Here is an 18,764-nt window from a genome sequence, read left to right as displayed (position 1 = left end):
AAGGCTTTGTGTTCCATAAAGTGTCCAATGTTGTTGGTCATGGTTTAGCCTCAGGCCAGTAAGTGTGAGCAGAGCCTGCTGAGCATCTGGTACATGCCATTGGCTTGGGCGAGTGTGAGAGTGGGGGTTGGGCCTATTTGCCCGCTCACTACCTGGGCGTATGTATGACTTCTATGTTGAGGCCCTCTTTGCAGGGGTGGGGTGCATGGGGTGGGCAGGAGTGGCATAGGTGCTCAGAGGCGGTGAGAGCCGCTGGGCTTGGGGTTCTTCATTTGTCTGTTCTGCTGTGATGTCGACTCTATGGTCAGGGTCTGGTGTGGACTGTTCTGCTGGCTTCTCTGTGGGGGTGGCCAGCTCTCTAGTAAGTTGTTCTCTGTCACACGCCATCAACCTCTCCTCCAGCAGTCTGATCCTCTCCTCCATCCCCCCCAACCTCTCCTCCAGCAGTCTGATCCTCTCCTCCATCCCCCTCAACCTCTCCTCCAGCAGTCTGATCCTCTCCTCCATCCCCCTCAACCTCTCCTCCAGCAGTCTGATCCTCTCCTCCATCCCCCTCAACCTCTCCTCCAGCAGTCTGATCCTCTCCTTTAGTGCTCTGTTCTGCTCCTGCTCCAGCTCTTTCTCCTGTTGTAGTTGTCTCACCACTGTCCAGAGTGCAGATATGTCTCTGTCCACCTCCAGCTCTCCAGGTCTAGTTAAGGTGGTGTTGTTGTGCTGGACTGTTGTCTGGGTCTGTGCTGAATTGGGTGTAATCACCTGCTGTTCCAGCTCCACCTGCCTTACCTCCAGCTGGGTGAATTTATCCTTAATTTCAATGAGGGAGTAGTTCTCTGTGCTGGGAGGTTGACTTTCCTCTGGGGGTTGCTCATCTGTGGGGTTATATAATGAAGAGGTCTGGTCTGACCCGCTCTGGGTCTCTTTATCAAGGGAGAGCTTCTCCTGCTGGGCTAATTATTTAATTTGGTGAAAGTCCAGCTGAAACTGTTTGGGGTTACCCTGTACCATTACTGTTCCGGACTTATAGAGATTTATATTACCTGACTCAGAGTCCTCGTTGTCAGGTATCCTGAGTTTCCACCCCTCGTTAACGCCCCTCTCTTATCAGAAGGGTAGGAGGCTAATATAGCACTGTGTCATGCCAGGGGATGGTTTGTGTGGAAGATAAGGTTGCTGATGATCCCATTTTTGTAATAGTCAGCAAAAAGTGTCTCTTGATTTTCCATAAGGAGCTTCATTTTGTACTTATCATTCTTTACATGCACAGGGTACTGTATTTTAATTACCTCTGAACAGCGGGAGGCAGCTTCTAAGGCCTCTCCATTTGGTTGGAGTAGACTGTTTGACTCTCCTGCCATTGTTGGGCTAATGGGCTTTGACACCTCTCACTTGACACGTCAGTGCTAGTTGAAGCTATATCAAGCTTGGCAGAATTATGTTAGAATTCAGTCCTTATAAAGTAATGTAGTGTATTTTACTTCTTGGCTTTTGGAAATAGAATATAGTTTCAGACTAAACATTACTCACTCAGTTCCAGGTTGGATGGTGTTTTCAGGTTTCTGTTGTTTTCCAGAGAATTTGCTGTATAGAATAATAAATCTTGGTAGTTGTAAACCTTCCATGTGATTCCGTAATTCCGTCCAAAATCAGGTTGTAGGTTTTGAGTTTTGATTTGAAGTGAGGGTTATGTTGTAGAGGGTAACATCCTGTATGTGTTCCTGATTTTAAAAAATCCATGTTTATCTAACTCTAAATCTATCTTTTTTAAAGAAAATGCTGACAAATGCAGGAGTTCATCTGATCGTGACCTCTGCTCTGCACTCTCTCTCTCTCTCTCTCTCTCTCTCTCTCTCTCTCTCTCTCTCTCTCTCTCTCTCTCTCTCTCTCTCTCTCTCTCTCTCTCTCTCTCTCTCTCTCTCTCTCTCTCTCTCTCTCTCTCTCTCTCTCTCTCTCTCTCTCTCTCTCTCTCTCTCTCTCTCTTCATCTGATCTCTCTCTCTCTCTCTCTCTCTCTCTCTCTCTCTCTCTCTCTCTCTCTCTCTCTCTCTCTCTCTGAAATGTTTTTTTTTTCTGGAATTTATAGAGTTCAATTAAGTAGCTATTAAGATTGAATACCTATCGAATCCCTGAGCTGACAAGGTAGATAAGGTAGACAAGCTGACAAGGTAGAAATCTGTTGATCTACCCCTGAGCAAGGCAGTTTGACCCATTGTTCCCCGAGCGCCTTGGATTTAGATTAAGGCAGCCCCCTACAACACCCTGATTCATAGAGGGGTTGGGTTAAATGCGTGAGACACATTACATTTGAATGTATTCAGTACTACAACTGACTAGGTGTTTGTATTTCCCTCAGATTTCCACTCCACAGTATTCCTCTCCACAGTATTAATGTATTCCTCTCCACAGTATTCATGTATTCCTCTCCACAGTATTAATGTATTCCTCTCCACAGTATTCATGTATTCCTCTCCACAGTATTCCTCTCCACAGTATTAATGTATTCCTCTCCACAGTATTCATGTATTCCTCTCCACAGTATTCCTCTCCACAGTATTAATGTATTCCTCTCCAGGGTATTCATGTATTCCTCTCCAGGGTATTCATGTATTCTTCTCCACAGTATTAATGTATTCCTCTCCACAGTATTCCTCTCCACAGTATTAATGTATTCCTCTCCACAGTATTAATGTATTCCTCTCCACAGTATTCCTCTCCACATTATTCATGTATTCCTCTCCACAGTATTCCTCTCCACAGTATTCATGTATTCCTCTCCACAGTATTCCTCTCCACAGTATTCATGTATTCCTCTCCACAGTATTCATGTATTTCTCTACACAGTATTCATGTATTCCTCTCCACAGTATTCATGTATTCCTCTCCACAGTATTCCTCTCCACAGTATTCATGTATTCCTCTCCACAGTATTAATGTATTCCTCTCCACAGTATTCCTCTCCACAGTATTCATGTATTCCTCTCCACAGTATTCATGTATTTCTCTACACAGTATTCATGTATTCCTCTCCACAGTATTCATGTATTCCTCTCCACAGTATTCCTCTCCACAGTATTCATGTCTTCCTCTCCACAGTATTCCTCTCCACAGTATTCATGTATTCCTCTCCACAGTATTCATGTATTTCTCTACACAGTATTCATGTATTCTTCTACACAGTATTCCTCTCCACAGTATTCATGTATTTCTCTACACAGTATTCATGTATTCCTCTCCACAGTATTCTTCTCCACGGTATTAATGTATTCATCTCCACAGTATTCCTCTCCACAGTATTTGTGTATTCCTCTCCTCAGTATTAATGTATTCTTCTGCACAGTATTCATGTATTCTTCTCCACAGTATTCCTCTCCACATTATTCATGTATTCCTCTCCACAGTATTCATGTATTCCTCTCCACAGTATTCATGTATTCCTCTCCACAGTATTCTTCTCCACAGTATTCTTCTCCACAGTATTCCTCTCCACATTATTCATGTATTCCTCTCCACAGTATTCATGTATTCCTCTCCACAGTATTCATGTATTCCTCTCCACAGTATTCTTCTCCACAGTATTCTTCTCCACAGTATTCCTCTCCACAGTATACCTCTCCACAGTATTAATGTATTCCTCTCCACAGTATTCCTCTCCACGGTATTAATGTATTCATCTCCACAGTATTCCTCTCCACAGTATTCATGTATTCTTCTCCACAGTATTCCTCTCCACAGAATTCATATATTCCTCTCCACAGTATTCCTCTCCACAGTATTTGTGTATTCCTCTCCTCAGTATTAATGTATTCTTCTGCACAGTATTCATGTATTCTTCTCCACAGTATTCCTCTTCACAGTATTTGTGTATTCCTCTCCACAGTATTCATGTATTTCTCTCCACAGAATTCATGTATTCTTCTCCACAGTATTCCTCTTCACAGTATTAGTGTATTCCTCTCCACAGAATTCATGTATTCCTCTCCACAGTATTCCTCTCCACAGTATTTGTGTATTCCTCTCCTCAGTATTAATGTATTCTTCTGCACAGTATTCATGTATTCTTCTCCACAGTATTCATGTATTCTTCTCCACAGTATTCGTGTAAACCTCTCCACAGTATTCCTCTCCAATGTATTCCTCTCCACAGAATTCATGTATTCCTCTCCACAGTATTCGTGTAAACCTCTCCACAGTATTCATGTATTCCTCTCCACAGTATTCATGTATTCCTCTCCACAGTATTCCTCTCCACAGTATTCCACTCCACAGTATTCATGTATACCTCTCCACAGTATTCCTCTCCACAGTATTCAAGTATCCTCTCCACAGTATACCTCTCCACAGTATTCATGTATTCCTCTCCACAGTATTCCTCTCCACAGTATTCCACTCCACAGTATTCATGTATCCTCTTCACAGTATTCCTCTCCACAGTATTCCTCTCCACAGTATTCCTCTCCAATGTATTCCTCTACACAGTATTCCTCTCCAATGTATTCCTCTCCACAGTATTCCTCTCCAATGTATTCCTCTCCAATGTATTCCTCTACACAGTATTAATGTATTCCTCTCCACAGTATTCCTCTCCGCAGTATTTATGTATCCTCTCCACAGTATTCCTCTCCACAGTATTCCTCTCCACAGTATTCCTCTCCACAGTATTTCTCTCCACAGTATTCCTCTCCACAGTATTCCTTTCCAATGTATTCCTATCCACAGTATTCCTATCCACAGTATTCCTCTCCAATGTATTCCTCTCCACAGTATTCCTCTCCAATGTATTCCTCTACACAGTATTAATGTATTCCTCTCTGCAGTATTCATGTATTCCTCTCCACAGTATTCATGTATTCCTCTCCACAGTATTCATGTATTCCTCTCCACAGTATTCATGTATTCCTCTCCACAGTATTCCTCTCCACAGTATTCATGTATTCCTCTCCACAGTATTCATGTATTCCTCTCCACAGTATTCCTCTCCACAGTATTCATGTATTCCTCTCCACAGTATTCCTCTCCACAGTATTCATGTATTCCTCTCCACAGTATTAATGTATTCCTCTCCACAGTATTCATGTATTCTTCTCCACAGTATTCATGTATTCCTCTCCACAGTATTCATGTATTCCTCTCCACAGTATTCATGTATCCTCTCTACAGTATTCATGTATTCCTCTCCACAGTATTCTTCTCCACATTATTCCTCTCCACAGTATTCCTCTCCACAGTATTCCTCTCCACAGTATTCCTCTCCACAGTATTCCTCTCCACAGTATTCCTCACCACAGTATTAATGTATTCCTCTCCACAGTATTCCTCTCCACAGTATTCCTCTCCATAGTATTCATGTATTCCTCTCCACATTATTCTTCTCCACATTATTCCTCTCCACAGTATTCCTCTCCACAGTATTCATGTATTCTCTACACAGTGTTCATGTATTCCTCTCCACAGTATTCTTCTCCACAGTATTCTTCTCCACAGTATTCCTCTTCACAGTATTCATGTATTCTTCTCCACAGTATTCATGTATTCTCTACACAGTGTTCATGTATTCCTCTCCACAGTATTCTTCTCCACAGTATTCCTCTCCACAGTATTCCACTCCACAGTAGTCGTGTATTCCTCTCCACAGTATTCCTCTCCACAGTATTCATGTATCCTCTCCACAGTATTCATGTATTCCTCTCCACAGTATTCATGTATTCCTCTCCACAGTATTAATGTCTTCCTCTCCACAGTATTAATGTCTTCCTCTCCACAGTATTCATGTATTCCTCTCCACAGTATTCTTCTCCACAGTATTCCTCTCCACAGTATTCTTCTCCACAGTATTCCTCTTCACAGTATTCCTTTCCACAGTATTCCTCTCCACAGTATTCCTCTCCACAGTATTCCACTCCACAGTATTCATGTATCCTCTTCACAGTATTCCTCTCCACAGTATTCCTCTCCACAGTATTCCTCTCCAATGTATTCCTCTACACAGTATTCCTCTCCAATGTATTCCTATCCACAGTATTCCTATCCACAGTATTCCTCTCCAATGTATTCCTCTCCACAGTATTCCTCTCCAATGTATTCATCTACACAGTATTAATGTATTCCTCTCCACAGTATTAATGTATTCCTCTCCACAGTATTCATGTATTCCTCTCCACAGTATTCATGTATTCCTCTCCACAGTATTCATGTATTCCTCTCCACAGTATTCATGTATTCCTCTCCACAGTATTCATGTATTCCTCTCCACAGTATTCATGTATTCCTCTCCACAGTATTCATGTATTCCTCTCCACAGTATTCATGTATTCCTCTCCACAGTATTCATGTATTCCACTCCACAGTATTCATGTATTCCTCTCCACAGTATTCCTCTCCACAGTATTCATGTATTCCTCTCCACAGTATTCATGTCTTCCTCTCCACAGTATTCATGTCTTCCTCTCCACAGTATTCATGTATTCCTCTCCACAGTATTCATGTATTCCTCTCCACAGTATTAATGTATTCCTCTCCACAGTATTCGTGTATTCCTCTCCACAGTATTCCACTCCACAGTAGTCGTGTATTCCTCTCCACAGTATTCATGTATTCCTCTCCACAGTATTAATGTATTCCTCTCCACAGTATTCATGTATTCGTCTCCACAGTATTCCACTCCACAGTATTCATGTATTCGTCTCCACAGTATTCCTCTCCACAGTATTCCACTCCACAGTAGTCGTGTATTCCTCTCCACAGTATTCCTCTCCACAGTATTCAAGTCTTCCTCTCCACAGTATTCATGTCTTCCTCTCCACAGTATTCATGTCTTCCTCTCCACAGTATTCATGTCTTCCTCTCCACAGTATTCATGTATTCCTCTCCACAGTATTCATGTATTCCTCTCCACAGTATTAATGTATTCCTCTCCACAGTATTCGTGTATTCCTCTCCACAGTATTCCACTCCACAGTAGTCGTGTATTCCTCTCCACAGTATTCATGTATTCCTCTCCACAGTATTAATGTATTCCTCTCCACAGTATTCATGTATTCGTCTCCACAGTATTCCACTCCACAGTATTCATGTATTCGTCTCCACAGTATTCCTCTCCACAGTATTCCACTCCACAGTATTCATGTATCCTCTCCACAGTATTCATGTATCCTCTCCACAGTATTCATGTATTCCTCTCCACAGTATTCATGTATTCCTCTCCACAGTATTCATGTATTCCTCTCCACAGTATTCCTCTCCACATTATTCCTCTCCACAGTATTCCTCTCCACAGTATTCCTCTCCACAGTATTCCATTATCAACCAACTGTAGTAGAATATAGATTCACTCTGGAATCCACCCGACGGTGTAGGCTTTCTTTAATATTTAATAAGTTCTGCACCACTCCTGATGCTGGTCTGCTGAACACCCTGCTGGTCATTGATATTCCAACTTTAATTCTGAAATGTAAGATAAAGTTTGGTTCAGATAGTGTGAAACGCTCTCAATGCCACATCATAGGACAAAGATAGAGAGGATGATAGACTCTGGTCCTGTTCAATGCCGGATCCTACTGAATGTTCTCTAACATCACTTCTTTATCATAGCTAGATATTTTTCATCAATATTCCTTTTGATATTTCTTAATTTTATTTGGCACAGATGAATTAAATCTTCTCCTTCTATGTCGACTATTTCTGTGTCCAAATTTCTCTCTCCCTCTAGAGTCTAAGCAGGAGGGAGGGTTCTGCTAAGCTCACTTATGGAATTGTTTTAAGATGGTCATATCAAGGGGTTTCTGAGTGGTGCAGCGGTCTAAGGCACTTGCTTCGCAGTGCTTCAGATGTCACTACGGACCCGGGTTCGGCCGTGACTGCGAGACGCACGAGGTGGCGCACAAATTCGCCATCGCCGGCCGCGATTTCCTTATCCCATTGTGCTCTAGCGACTCCTTGTGAGGCTCGCTTCCCGGGTTTAATTGAGAAGTGTGTCAAAAAGCAGTGCAACTTGGCAGAGTCGTGTTTCAGAGGATGCAGGACTCTCGACCTTCGCCTCTCCAGAGTCCGTAGGGGAGTTGCAGCGATGAGACAAGACTGTAACTACCAAATCACAAAAAAATGGGGATAAAAGTAATATCATGGATCATTTAGCTATTAGAGTTTTGAGTTTTAGGAACCCTTAAGGTATAATATATACATATATACAGTATATATAAAACATATTTGATGAAACATTGAATTTGGCCTTACTGCTATTAGCCAATAGAAAAACATTCTATCTGGACAAACAGATTGTCTCAAAAAATATCAAAAGGAATTTTCTACTGAACATCTGACATGTTCATGTTCATGAGAGACTCGCCTTTCCACAGAGGGGTTCTAGTAGTTTGTGGGCCAAACCATTCAGACACTACAGAGACGTTTTTGTGAAAAGACAGATTTTTCTGGATGTCTCATCGTCTGACAAACATCGCTCGAGCTATGCCAACTTTCACCTCAAATACGAAAGGGTGACATCGGTTTAATTGAGACGCTGCCCATGCAGAACAAACAGATTAAAGTGTTTGGGATTTTTTTGAAATGCTGATTTCAATTTTGCGCGGCCGTGGACATTGACTCTAGGGGGTTAACTATAATTCACTAACTCTGTCTCTTTAACTATAAATCACAAACTTTTTCTTTAACTCTAACTCACCAACTCTTTCTCTCATCCTGTCCTTATCGTAGACTTTTCTCATCTCTTCGTTTTGTTTTCTTGAAGTTGTTTGCTAATGCTTTGTCTTTGTTGCAGATCATGTCAATGGACATTGCACTAGCCCCACCTCCCAGCCATGCTCCTTGGGGAAGTCTCGCATTCCTGGGGCTCCTGAGGGCCCGCGGCTCCCCCGGAGAGGCCCCGGCCGACCACCCTTCCGCAAGGCCCAGTCTGCCGCTTGCATGGAGATCTCTTTGCCAGTTTCCTCCCTCACAGAAGGTGCGTGCTTGTCTCCTTCCCCTTGACCTAAACCCTCCTCCTACCCTCCTCATCCTCCCATTTTAAGTGCATGTCTACCAGTCATCAACAGGTAGGGGGTTGGTGAGGTGGTGCTTGGTGGGGGTTTGTGGGGTGGTGCTTGGTGGGGGATGGTGTGGTGGTGCTTGGTGGGGGTTTGTGGGGTGGTGCTTGGTGGGGGTTGGTGGGGGTTGGTGAGGTGGTGCTTGGTGGGGGTTTGTGGGGTGGTGCTTGGTGGGGAATGGTGTGGTGGTGCTTGGTGGGGGTTTGTGGGGTGGTGCTTGGTGGGGGTTGGTGGGGGTTGGTGAGGTGGTGCTTGGTGATGCTTGGTGGGGGTTTGTGGGGTGGTGCTTGGTGGGGGTGGTGCTTGGTGGGGGTTGGTGTGGTGGGGTTGGTGTGGTGGGGGTTGATGGGTTGGTGGGGTCGGTGGGGGTTTGTGGGGTGGGGGTTGTTAGGGGTTGGTGCGGGTTGGTGGTGGTTGGTGGGGTGATAAAACTGGGGGGGAACAAACATGCAATTTCAGAATGTGGTGGGGACATGACCCACCCCTCGTCCCCAGTGAAAGTTGCTCCCCTGTCTCCAGGTTTGACAAACACCACTCTAGCTGTTTCACCTTTCACTGCAGATGCAGAAGTGCCCCATCGGGGATGCAGTGGATTGAGGCGCATCGAACGCAGAAAAATGTATATCTCTATCTCAAATGCTCAGCATTTTGTATTATGCTAATTAGATTGTCGCGGACATCGACTTTAAACAGCTAATTGGCCGACTAGGACCAACAGGACCAACAGGACTAGGACCAACAGGACCAACAGGACCAATAGGACTAGGACCAACAGGACCAACAGGACCAATAGGACCAACAGGACTAACAGGACCAACAGGACTAGGACCAACAGGACTAACAGGACCAACAGGACTAGGACCAACAGGACCAACAGGACTAACAGGACCAACAGGACCAACAGGACCAGGACCAACAGGACTAACAGGACCAACAGGACCAACAGGACCAGGACCAACAGGACCAACAGGACCAACAGGACCAACAGGACCAGGACCAACAGGACCAACAGGACCAACAGGACTAGGACCAACAGGACCAACAGGACCAACAGGACCAATAGGAGAGCAGGACCAACAGGACCAACAGGACCAACAGGACTAGGACCAACAGGACTAACAGGTCCAACAGGTCCAACAGGACCAACAGGACTAGGACCAACAGGACTAGGACCAACAGGACTAGGACCAACAGGACCAACAGGACCAACAGGACTAGGACCAACAGGACCAACAGGACCAACAGGACCAGTAGGAGAGCAGGACCAACAGGACCAACAGGACCAACAGGACTAGGACCAACAGGACTAACAGGACCAACAGGACCAACAGGACCAACAGGACCAACAGGACCAACAGGACCAACAGGACCAGGACCAACAGGACCAACAGGACTAGGACCAACAGGACCAACAGGACCAACAGGACCAACAGGACCAACAGGACTAGGACCAACAGGACCAACAGGACCAATAGGAGAGCAGGACCAACAGGACCAACAGGACCAACAGGACCAACAGGACCAACAGGACTAACAGGACTAGGACCAACAGGACTAACAGAACTAGGACCAACAGGACCAACAGGACTAACAGGACCAACAGGACCAGGACCAACAGGACCAACAGGACCAACAGGACCAACAGGACCAACAGGACCAACAGGACCAACAGGACCAACAGGACCAGGACCAACAGGACCAACAGGACTAACAGGACCAGGACCAACAGGACCAACAGGACTAGGACCAACAGGACTAGGACCAACAGGACCAACAGGACCAACAGGACCAATAGGAGAGCAGGACCAACAGGACCAACAGGACCAACAGGACTAGGACCAACAGGACTAACAGGTCCAACAGGACCAACAGGACCAACAGGACTAGGACCAACAGGACTAGGACCAACAGGACCAACAGGACCAACAGGACCAGGACCAACAGGACTAGGACCAACAGGACTAGGACCAACAGGACCAACAGGACCAACAGGACCAGGACCAACAGGACTAGGACCAACAGGACTAGGACCAACAGGACCAACAGGACTAACAGGTCCAACAGGACCAACAGGACCAACAGGACTAGGACCAACAGGACTAGGACCAACAGGACTAGGACCAACAGGACCAACAGGACCAACAGGACCAATAGGAGAGCAGGACCAACAGGACCAACAGGACCAACAGGACTAGGACCAACAGGACTAACAGGTCCAACAGGTCCAACAGGACCAACAGGACTAGGACCAACAGGACTAGGACCAACAGGACTAGGACCAACAGGACCAACAGGACCAACAGGACCAACAGGACCAACAGGACCAGGACCAACAGGACTAGGACCAACAGGACCAACAGGACTAACAGGACTAGGACCAACAGGACCAACAGGACCAACAGGACCAACAGGACCAACAGGACCAACAGGACCAACAGGACTAACAGGACTAGGACCAACAGGACTAACAGAACTAGGACCAACAGGACCAACAGGACCAACAGGACCAACAGGACCAACAGGACCAACAGGACCAACAGGACCAGGACCAACAGGACCAACAGGACCAACAGGACCAATAGGAGAGCAGGACCAACAGGACCAACAGGACTAGGACCAACAGGACCAACAGGACCAACAGGACCAATAGGAGAGCAGGACCAACAGGACCAACAGGACCAACAGGACTAGGACCAACAGGTCCAACAGGACCAACAGGACCAACAGGACTAGGACCAACAGGACTAGGACCAACAGGACCAACAGGACCAACAGGACCAGGACCAACAGGACTAGGACCAACAGGACTAGGACCAACAGGACCAACAGGACTAACAGGACCAACAGGACTAACAGGTCCAACAGGACTAACAGGTCCAACAGGACTAACAGGTCCAACAGGACCAACAGGACCAACAGGACTAGGACCAACAGGACTAACAGGTCCAACAGGACTAGGACCAACAGGACTAGGACCAACAGGACCAACAGGACCAACAGGACCTACAGGACTAGGACCAACAGGACCAACAGGACTAGGACCAACAGGACCAACGGGACTAGGACCAACAGGACCAACAGGACCAACAGGACTAGGACCAACAGGACTAGGACCAACAGGACCAACAGGACCAACAGGACTAACAGGACCAACAGGACTAGGACCAACAGGACTAACAGGACCAACAGGACTAGGACCAACAGGACCAACAGGACTAGGACCAACAGGACCAACAGGACCAACAGGACTAGGACCAACAGGACCAACAGGACTAGGACCAACAGGACCAACAGGACCAACGGGACCAACAGGACCAACAGGACTAACAGGACCAACAGGACTAGGACCTCCAGGGCCAACAGGACTAACAGGGCCAACAGGACCAACAGGACCAACAGGACCAACAGGACTAACAGGACTAGGACCAACAGGACCAACAGGACCAACAGGACTAACAGGACTAACAGGACTAGGGCCAACAGGACCAATAGGACTAACAGGACTAGGGCCAACAGGACCAATAGGACTAACAGGACTAGGACCAACAGGACCAACAGGACCAACAGGACTAACAGGACTAACAGGACTAGGACCAACAGGACTAACAGGACTAACAGGACTAGGACCAACAGGACCAACAGGACTAACAGGACTAACAGGACTAGGACCAACAGGACCAACAGGACTAACAGGACTAACAGGACTAGGACCAACAGGACCAATAGGACCAACAGGACCAACATGACACCATGTGTTACTACACCAGCCATATTGTCCCTGAGTTAGTGTATCTTGTCACCATTCTGCACTAACTGTAAAAATCACGCTGGACACTTCTCTACCTCTTCTGGACAAGAGGAATACCTATGTACGATTGCTGTTCATCGATTACAGCTCAGCATTTAACACCATAGTACCCTCCAAACTCATCATTAAACTCGAGAACCTGGGTCTCGACCCTGCCGTGTGCAACTGGGTCCTGGACTTCCTGACGGGCCGCCCTCAGGTGGTGAGGGTAGGAAATAACATCTCCACCCCGCTGACCCTCAACACTGGGGCCTCACCTGGGTGTGTTCTCAGCCCTCTCCTGTACTCCCTGTACACCCACGACTGCGTGGCCATGCACGCATCCAACTCAATTATCAAGTTGGCAGACGACACTCCAGTGGTAGGCTTGATTAACAACAACGAAAAGACGGCCTACAGGGAGGAGGTGAGGGCCCTCGGAGTGTGGTTTCAGGAAAATAACCTCACACTCAATGTCAACAAAACAAAGGAGTTGATCGTGGACTTCAGGAAACAGCAGAGGGAGCACTCCCCTATCCACATCGACGGTACAGTATTGGAGAAGGTGGAAAGTTTTAAGTTCCTCGGCATATGCATCACAGACAGATCATGGTCCACCCATACAGACAGCATGGTGAAGAAGGCACAACAGCATCTCTTCAACCTCAGGAGGCTGAAGAAATGTGGCTTTTCACCCAAAGCACTCACAAACTTCTACAGATGCACAATAGAGAGCATTCTTTTGGGGTGTATCACAGCCTGGTATGACAACTGCTCCGCCCACAACCGTAAGGCTCTCCAGAGGGTGGTGAGGTCTGCACAACGCATCACCGGGGGCAAACTACCTGCCCTCCAAGACACCTATACCACCCGATGACCCAGGAAGGCCAAAAAGATCATCAAGGACAACAACCACTCGAGTCACTGCCTGTTCACCCCGCTATCATGCAGAAGGCGAGGTCAGTACAGGTGCATCAAAGCTGGGACAGAGAGACTGAAACACAGCTTCTATCTCAAGGCCATGAGACTGTTAAGCAGCCACCACTAACATTGAGTGGCTGCTGCCAACATACTGACTCAAATATCTAGTCACTTTAATAATTAAAAATCGGATGTAATAAATGTATCACTTGTCACTTTAAGCAATGCCCCTTTATATAGTGTTTACATACCCTACATTATTCATCTCATATGTACAGTGCCTTGCGAAAGTATTCGGCCCCATTGAACTTTGTGACCTTTTGCCACATTTCAGGCTTCAAACATAAAGATATAAAACTGTATTTTTTGTGAAGAATCAACAACAAGTGGGACACAATCATGAAGTGGAACGACATTTATTGGATATTTCAAACTTTTTTAACAAATCAAAAACTGAAATATTGGGCGTGCAAAATGATTCAGCCCCCTTAAGTTAATACTTTGTAGCGCCACCTTTTGCTGCGATTACAGCTGTAAGTCGCTTGGGGTATATCTCTATCAGTTTTGCACATCGAGAGGAACAAACTCCCTCTCGACGCCAGGACAGCGGAGTCAAACACCACCTTCCGGAGACACCTGAAACCCCACCTCTTTAAGGAATACCTAGGATAGGATAAGTAATCCCTCTCACCCCCCCCCTTTAAGATTTAGATGCACTATTGTAAAGTGACTGTTCCACTGGATGTCATAAGGTGAATGCACCAATTTGTAAGTCGCTCTGGATAAGAGCGTCTGCTAAATGACTTAAATGTAAATGAGAGACTGACATTTTTTTCCATTCCTCCTTGCAAAACAACTCGAGCTCAGTGAGGTTGGATGGAGAGCATTTGTGAACAGCAGTTTTCAGTTCTTTCCACAGATTCTCGATTGGATTCAGGTCTGGACTTTGACCTGGCCATTCTAACACCTGGATATGTTTATTTTTGAACCATTCCATTGTAGATTTTGCTTTATGTTTTGGATCATTGTCTTGTTGGAAGACAAATTTCCGTCCCAGTCTCAGGTCTTTTGCAGACTCCATCAGGTTTTCTTCCAGAATGGTCCTGTATTTGGCTCCATCCATCTTCCCATCAATTTTAACCATCTTCCCTGTCCCTGCTGAAGAAAAGCAGGCCCAAACCATGATGCTGCCACCACCATGTTTGACAGTGGGGATGGTGTGTTCAGGGTGATGAGCTGTGTTGCTTTTACGCCAAACATAACGTTTTGCATTGTTGCCAAAAAGTTCAATTTTAGTTTCATCTGACCAGAGCACCTTCTTCCACATGTTTGGTGTGTCTCCCAGGTGGCTTGTGGCAAACTTTAAACGACACTTTTTATGGATATCTTTAAGAAATGGCTTTCTTCATGCCACTCTGCCATAAAGGCCAGATTTGTGCAATATACGACTGATTGTTGTCCTTTGGACAGAGTCTCCCACCTCAGCTGTAGATCTCTGCAGTTCATCCAGAGTGATCATGGGCCTCTTGGCTGCATCTCTGATCAGTCTTCTCCTTGTATGAGCTGAAAGTTTAGAGGGACGGCCAGGTCTTGGTAGATTTGCAGTGGTCTGATACTCCTTCCATTTCAATATTATCGCTTGCACAGTGCTCCTTGGGATGTTTAAAGCTTGGGAAATCTTTTTATATCCAAATCCGGCTTTAAACTTCTTCACAACAGTATCTCGGACCTGCCTGGTGTGTTCCTTGTTCTTCATGATGCTCTCTGCGCTTTTAACGGACCTCTGAGACTATCACAGTGCAGGTGCATTTATACGGAGACTTGATTACACACAGGTGGATTGTATTTATCTTCATTAGTCATGTAGGTCAACATTGGATCATTCAGAGATCCTCACTGAACTTCTGGAGAGAGTTTGCTGCACTGAAAGTAAAGGGGCTGAATAATTTTGCACGCCCCATTTTTCATTTTTTGGTTTGTTAAAAAAGTTTGAAATATCCAATAAATGTCGTTCCACTTCATGATTGTGTCCCACTTGTTATTGATTCTTCACCAAAAAATACAGTTTTATATCTTTATGTTTGAAGCCTGAAATGTGGCAAAAGGTCGCAAAGTTCAAGGGGGCCGAATTCTTTCACAAGGCACTGTATATACTGTACTCTATACCATCTACTGCATCTTGCCAATGCCGTTCTGTTCCATCACTCATTTATGTATTTTTATGTACATATTCTTATTCGTTCCTTTACACTTGTGTGTGTGTATAAGGTCGTTGTAGTGAAATTATTATATTTATTGTTAGATATTTCAGATACGTGCGTAACTAGAAGCACAAGCATTTCACTACACTCTCATTAACATCTGCTAACCATGTGTATGTGAACCCCCACCAAAACAATTTATTTTTTTGATTTAGTGCACTACTTTTGATCCGGGATTATAGAACTCTGGTCAAAGAGAGTGCACTATGTAGGGAATAGGGTGCCATTTGGATCCTGGTCTAAAGTAGTGCACTATGTAGGGAATAGCGTGCCATTTGGATCCTGGTCTAAAGTAGTGAACTATGTAGGGAATAGCGTGCCATTTGGATCCTGGTCTAAAGTAGTGCACTATGTAGGTAATAGGGTGCCATTTGAGATGCACACCTTACAGTATCTTGCCTAATAGAAACATATTTGCCATTCAGCTCCTGGCCCTGTGATAAGAACCCCTCTCGGTCAGGAGTCATTTTCTCTAAATGGACAAAAAACGTGTTTCCAGAGTGTCGAGTGGAACGAACAACTCTGTCCGGTTTGTTAATCCTGAACGGGATATGAGTTCCACAAAGGTCCTTTTCTGCCTGGTTGATTCAGGTTGGCCTGTCTGCTGCCGAGGCGAGGTGAGACTCCGTGCAGCTTAACTAAATGGATGTCCAATATGCACTCACAGAGGCGATAATAGACCATTAAGACAGTGACAAGCCGTGTAACATTACATTACATTTAAGTCATTTAGCAGACGCTCTTATCCAGAGCGACTTACAAATTGGATATTGTTGAATGGTTTCATTGAACTCTGCCCTCCACTAAGCATTAGAGGGACATGTACTTTGCCTGTACTTAATAGTCACAGTGGTACACTCAGCTCAGTCACAGTGGTACAGCTCAGCCCAGTCAGTGGTTCAGCTCAGCTCAGTCACAGTGGTACAGCTCAGCCCAGTCAGTGGTTCAGCTCAGCTCAGTCACAGTGGTACACCTCAACTCAGTCACAGTGGTACACCTCAGCTCAGTCACAGTGGTACAGCTCAGTCACAGTGGTACAGCTCAGCCCAGTCACAGTGGTACAGCTCAGCCCAGTCACAGTGGTACAGCTCAGCCCAGTCACAGTGGTACAGCTCAGCTCAGTCACAGTGGTACAGCTCAGCTCAGCTCAGTCACAGTGGTACAGCTCAGCTCAGTCGAAGTGGTACAGCTCAGCTCAGTCACAGTGGTACAGCTCAGCTCAGCTCAGTCACAGTGGTACAGCTCAGCTCAGCTCAGTCGAAGTGGTACAGCTCAGTCCAGTCACAGTGGTACAGCTCACATCTCAGCTCAGTCACAGTGGTACAGCTCACATCTCAGTCCAGTCACAGTAGTACATCTCAGTTCAGTCACAGTGGTACATCTCAGCCCAGTCACAGTGGTACAGCTCAGCTCAGTCGAAGTGGTACAGCTCAGCTCAGTCACAGTGGTACAGCTCAGCTCAGCTCAGTCACAGTGGTACAGCTCACATCTCAGCTCAGTCACAGGGGTACAGCTCACATCTAAGCTCAGTCACAGGGGTACAGCTCACTGCTCAGCTCAGTCACAGGGGTACAGCTCACCGCTCAGCTCAGTCACAGGGGTACAGCTCACAGCTCAGCTCAGTCACAGCTCAAGTAGTTGTTAAGCTTGTTGTGCAGCTACAAGGCAATACATACAGTTGAAGTCAGAAGTTTACAGACACCTCAGCCAAATACATTTAAACTCAGTTTTTCACAATTCCTGACATTTAATCCAGTAAAAATCCCCTGTTTTACGTCAGTAAGGATCACCACTTTATTTTAAGAATGTGAAATGTCAGAATAATAGTAGAGAGAATGATTTATTTCAGCTTTTATTTCTTTCAACATTTCCAGTGGGTCAGAAGTTTACATACACTAAATTAGTATTTGGAAGCATTGCGTTTAATTTGTTTAACCAGAAATTTGTGGAGTGGTTGAAAAACGAGTTTTAATGACTGCAACCTAAGTGTATGTTAACTTCCGACTTCAACTGTATCCTCTATGGATCTGACTATCCAGATAACCTCTGTAGTACAATAACCTATATTTAAGAGCTGCACAAATCACACACAATAAAAAACCAAACATACATTGTTAAGAGAGGTTATGTCAGCAGTTAAAGGTTAGTGGAGGTAAACTGTGACAAATGCATTGTTTTATGTAGTGTTAACAATGGCAAACATGACTTACAAAATCCTTGTACCCTAATATCAGACAGACTACCAGACAGACTACCAGACAGACTACCAGACAGACTATCAGACAGACTACCAGACAGACTACCAGACAGACTACCAGACAGACTACCAGACAGACTACCAGACAGACTACCAGACAGACTACCAGACAGACTACCAGACAGACTACCAGACAGACTACCAGACAGACTACCAGACAGACTACCAGACAGACTATCAGACAGAATATCAGACAGAGTTACTCTAGTCCCTTCTCTGACCTTTCAGAGTCAATCTCAGGATTCTAGACTGTCAGATCAAATACGTTGTTATTTGTCACGTGCAGCGAATACAACAGGGGTGTTGACCTTATCGTGAAATGCTTACTGACGAGCCCAGTAATGCAGAGGTAAAAAGTAAGAACATGTGCAAATAAAAATAGAAAACTGTAAACGAGGAATAACAATAATGAGGCTTTATTCAAAGAGTACTGGTACCCAATGTGCAGAGGTACGAGGTGGTTGAGGTAATATATACATGACGGTAGGGGTAAAAGTGACTTGGCAA

The 18,764-nt window shown here is 45.4% G+C and overlaps 1 protein-coding gene across 2 annotated transcripts in view; it reads left to right on the top strand.

Moving 5' to 3' along the window:
* The window catches only part of LOC124044278 (syntaxin-binding protein 5-like), a 233,068-nt gene that overhangs the window by 184,540 nt on the left and 29,764 nt on the right, over nucleotides 1-18,764 (top strand). For both annotated transcript variants that reach the window (XM_046363921.1, XM_046363920.1), the window contains one exon: nucleotides 8,767-8,949. In XM_046363921.1, coding sequence (XP_046219877.1) covers nucleotides 8,767-8,949 — 183 coding nt within the window. The remainder of the gene's footprint in view (nucleotides 1-8,766; nucleotides 8,950-18,764) is intronic.

Source organism: Oncorhynchus gorbuscha, linkage group LG09 (genome assembly GCF_021184085.1).
Source record: "Oncorhynchus gorbuscha isolate QuinsamMale2020 ecotype Even-year linkage group LG09, OgorEven_v1.0, whole genome shotgun sequence".
Classification (NCBI taxonomy): domain Eukaryota; kingdom Metazoa; phylum Chordata; class Actinopteri; order Salmoniformes; family Salmonidae; genus Oncorhynchus; species Oncorhynchus gorbuscha.
This window is presented reverse-complemented; position numbering and strand designations above follow the sequence as displayed.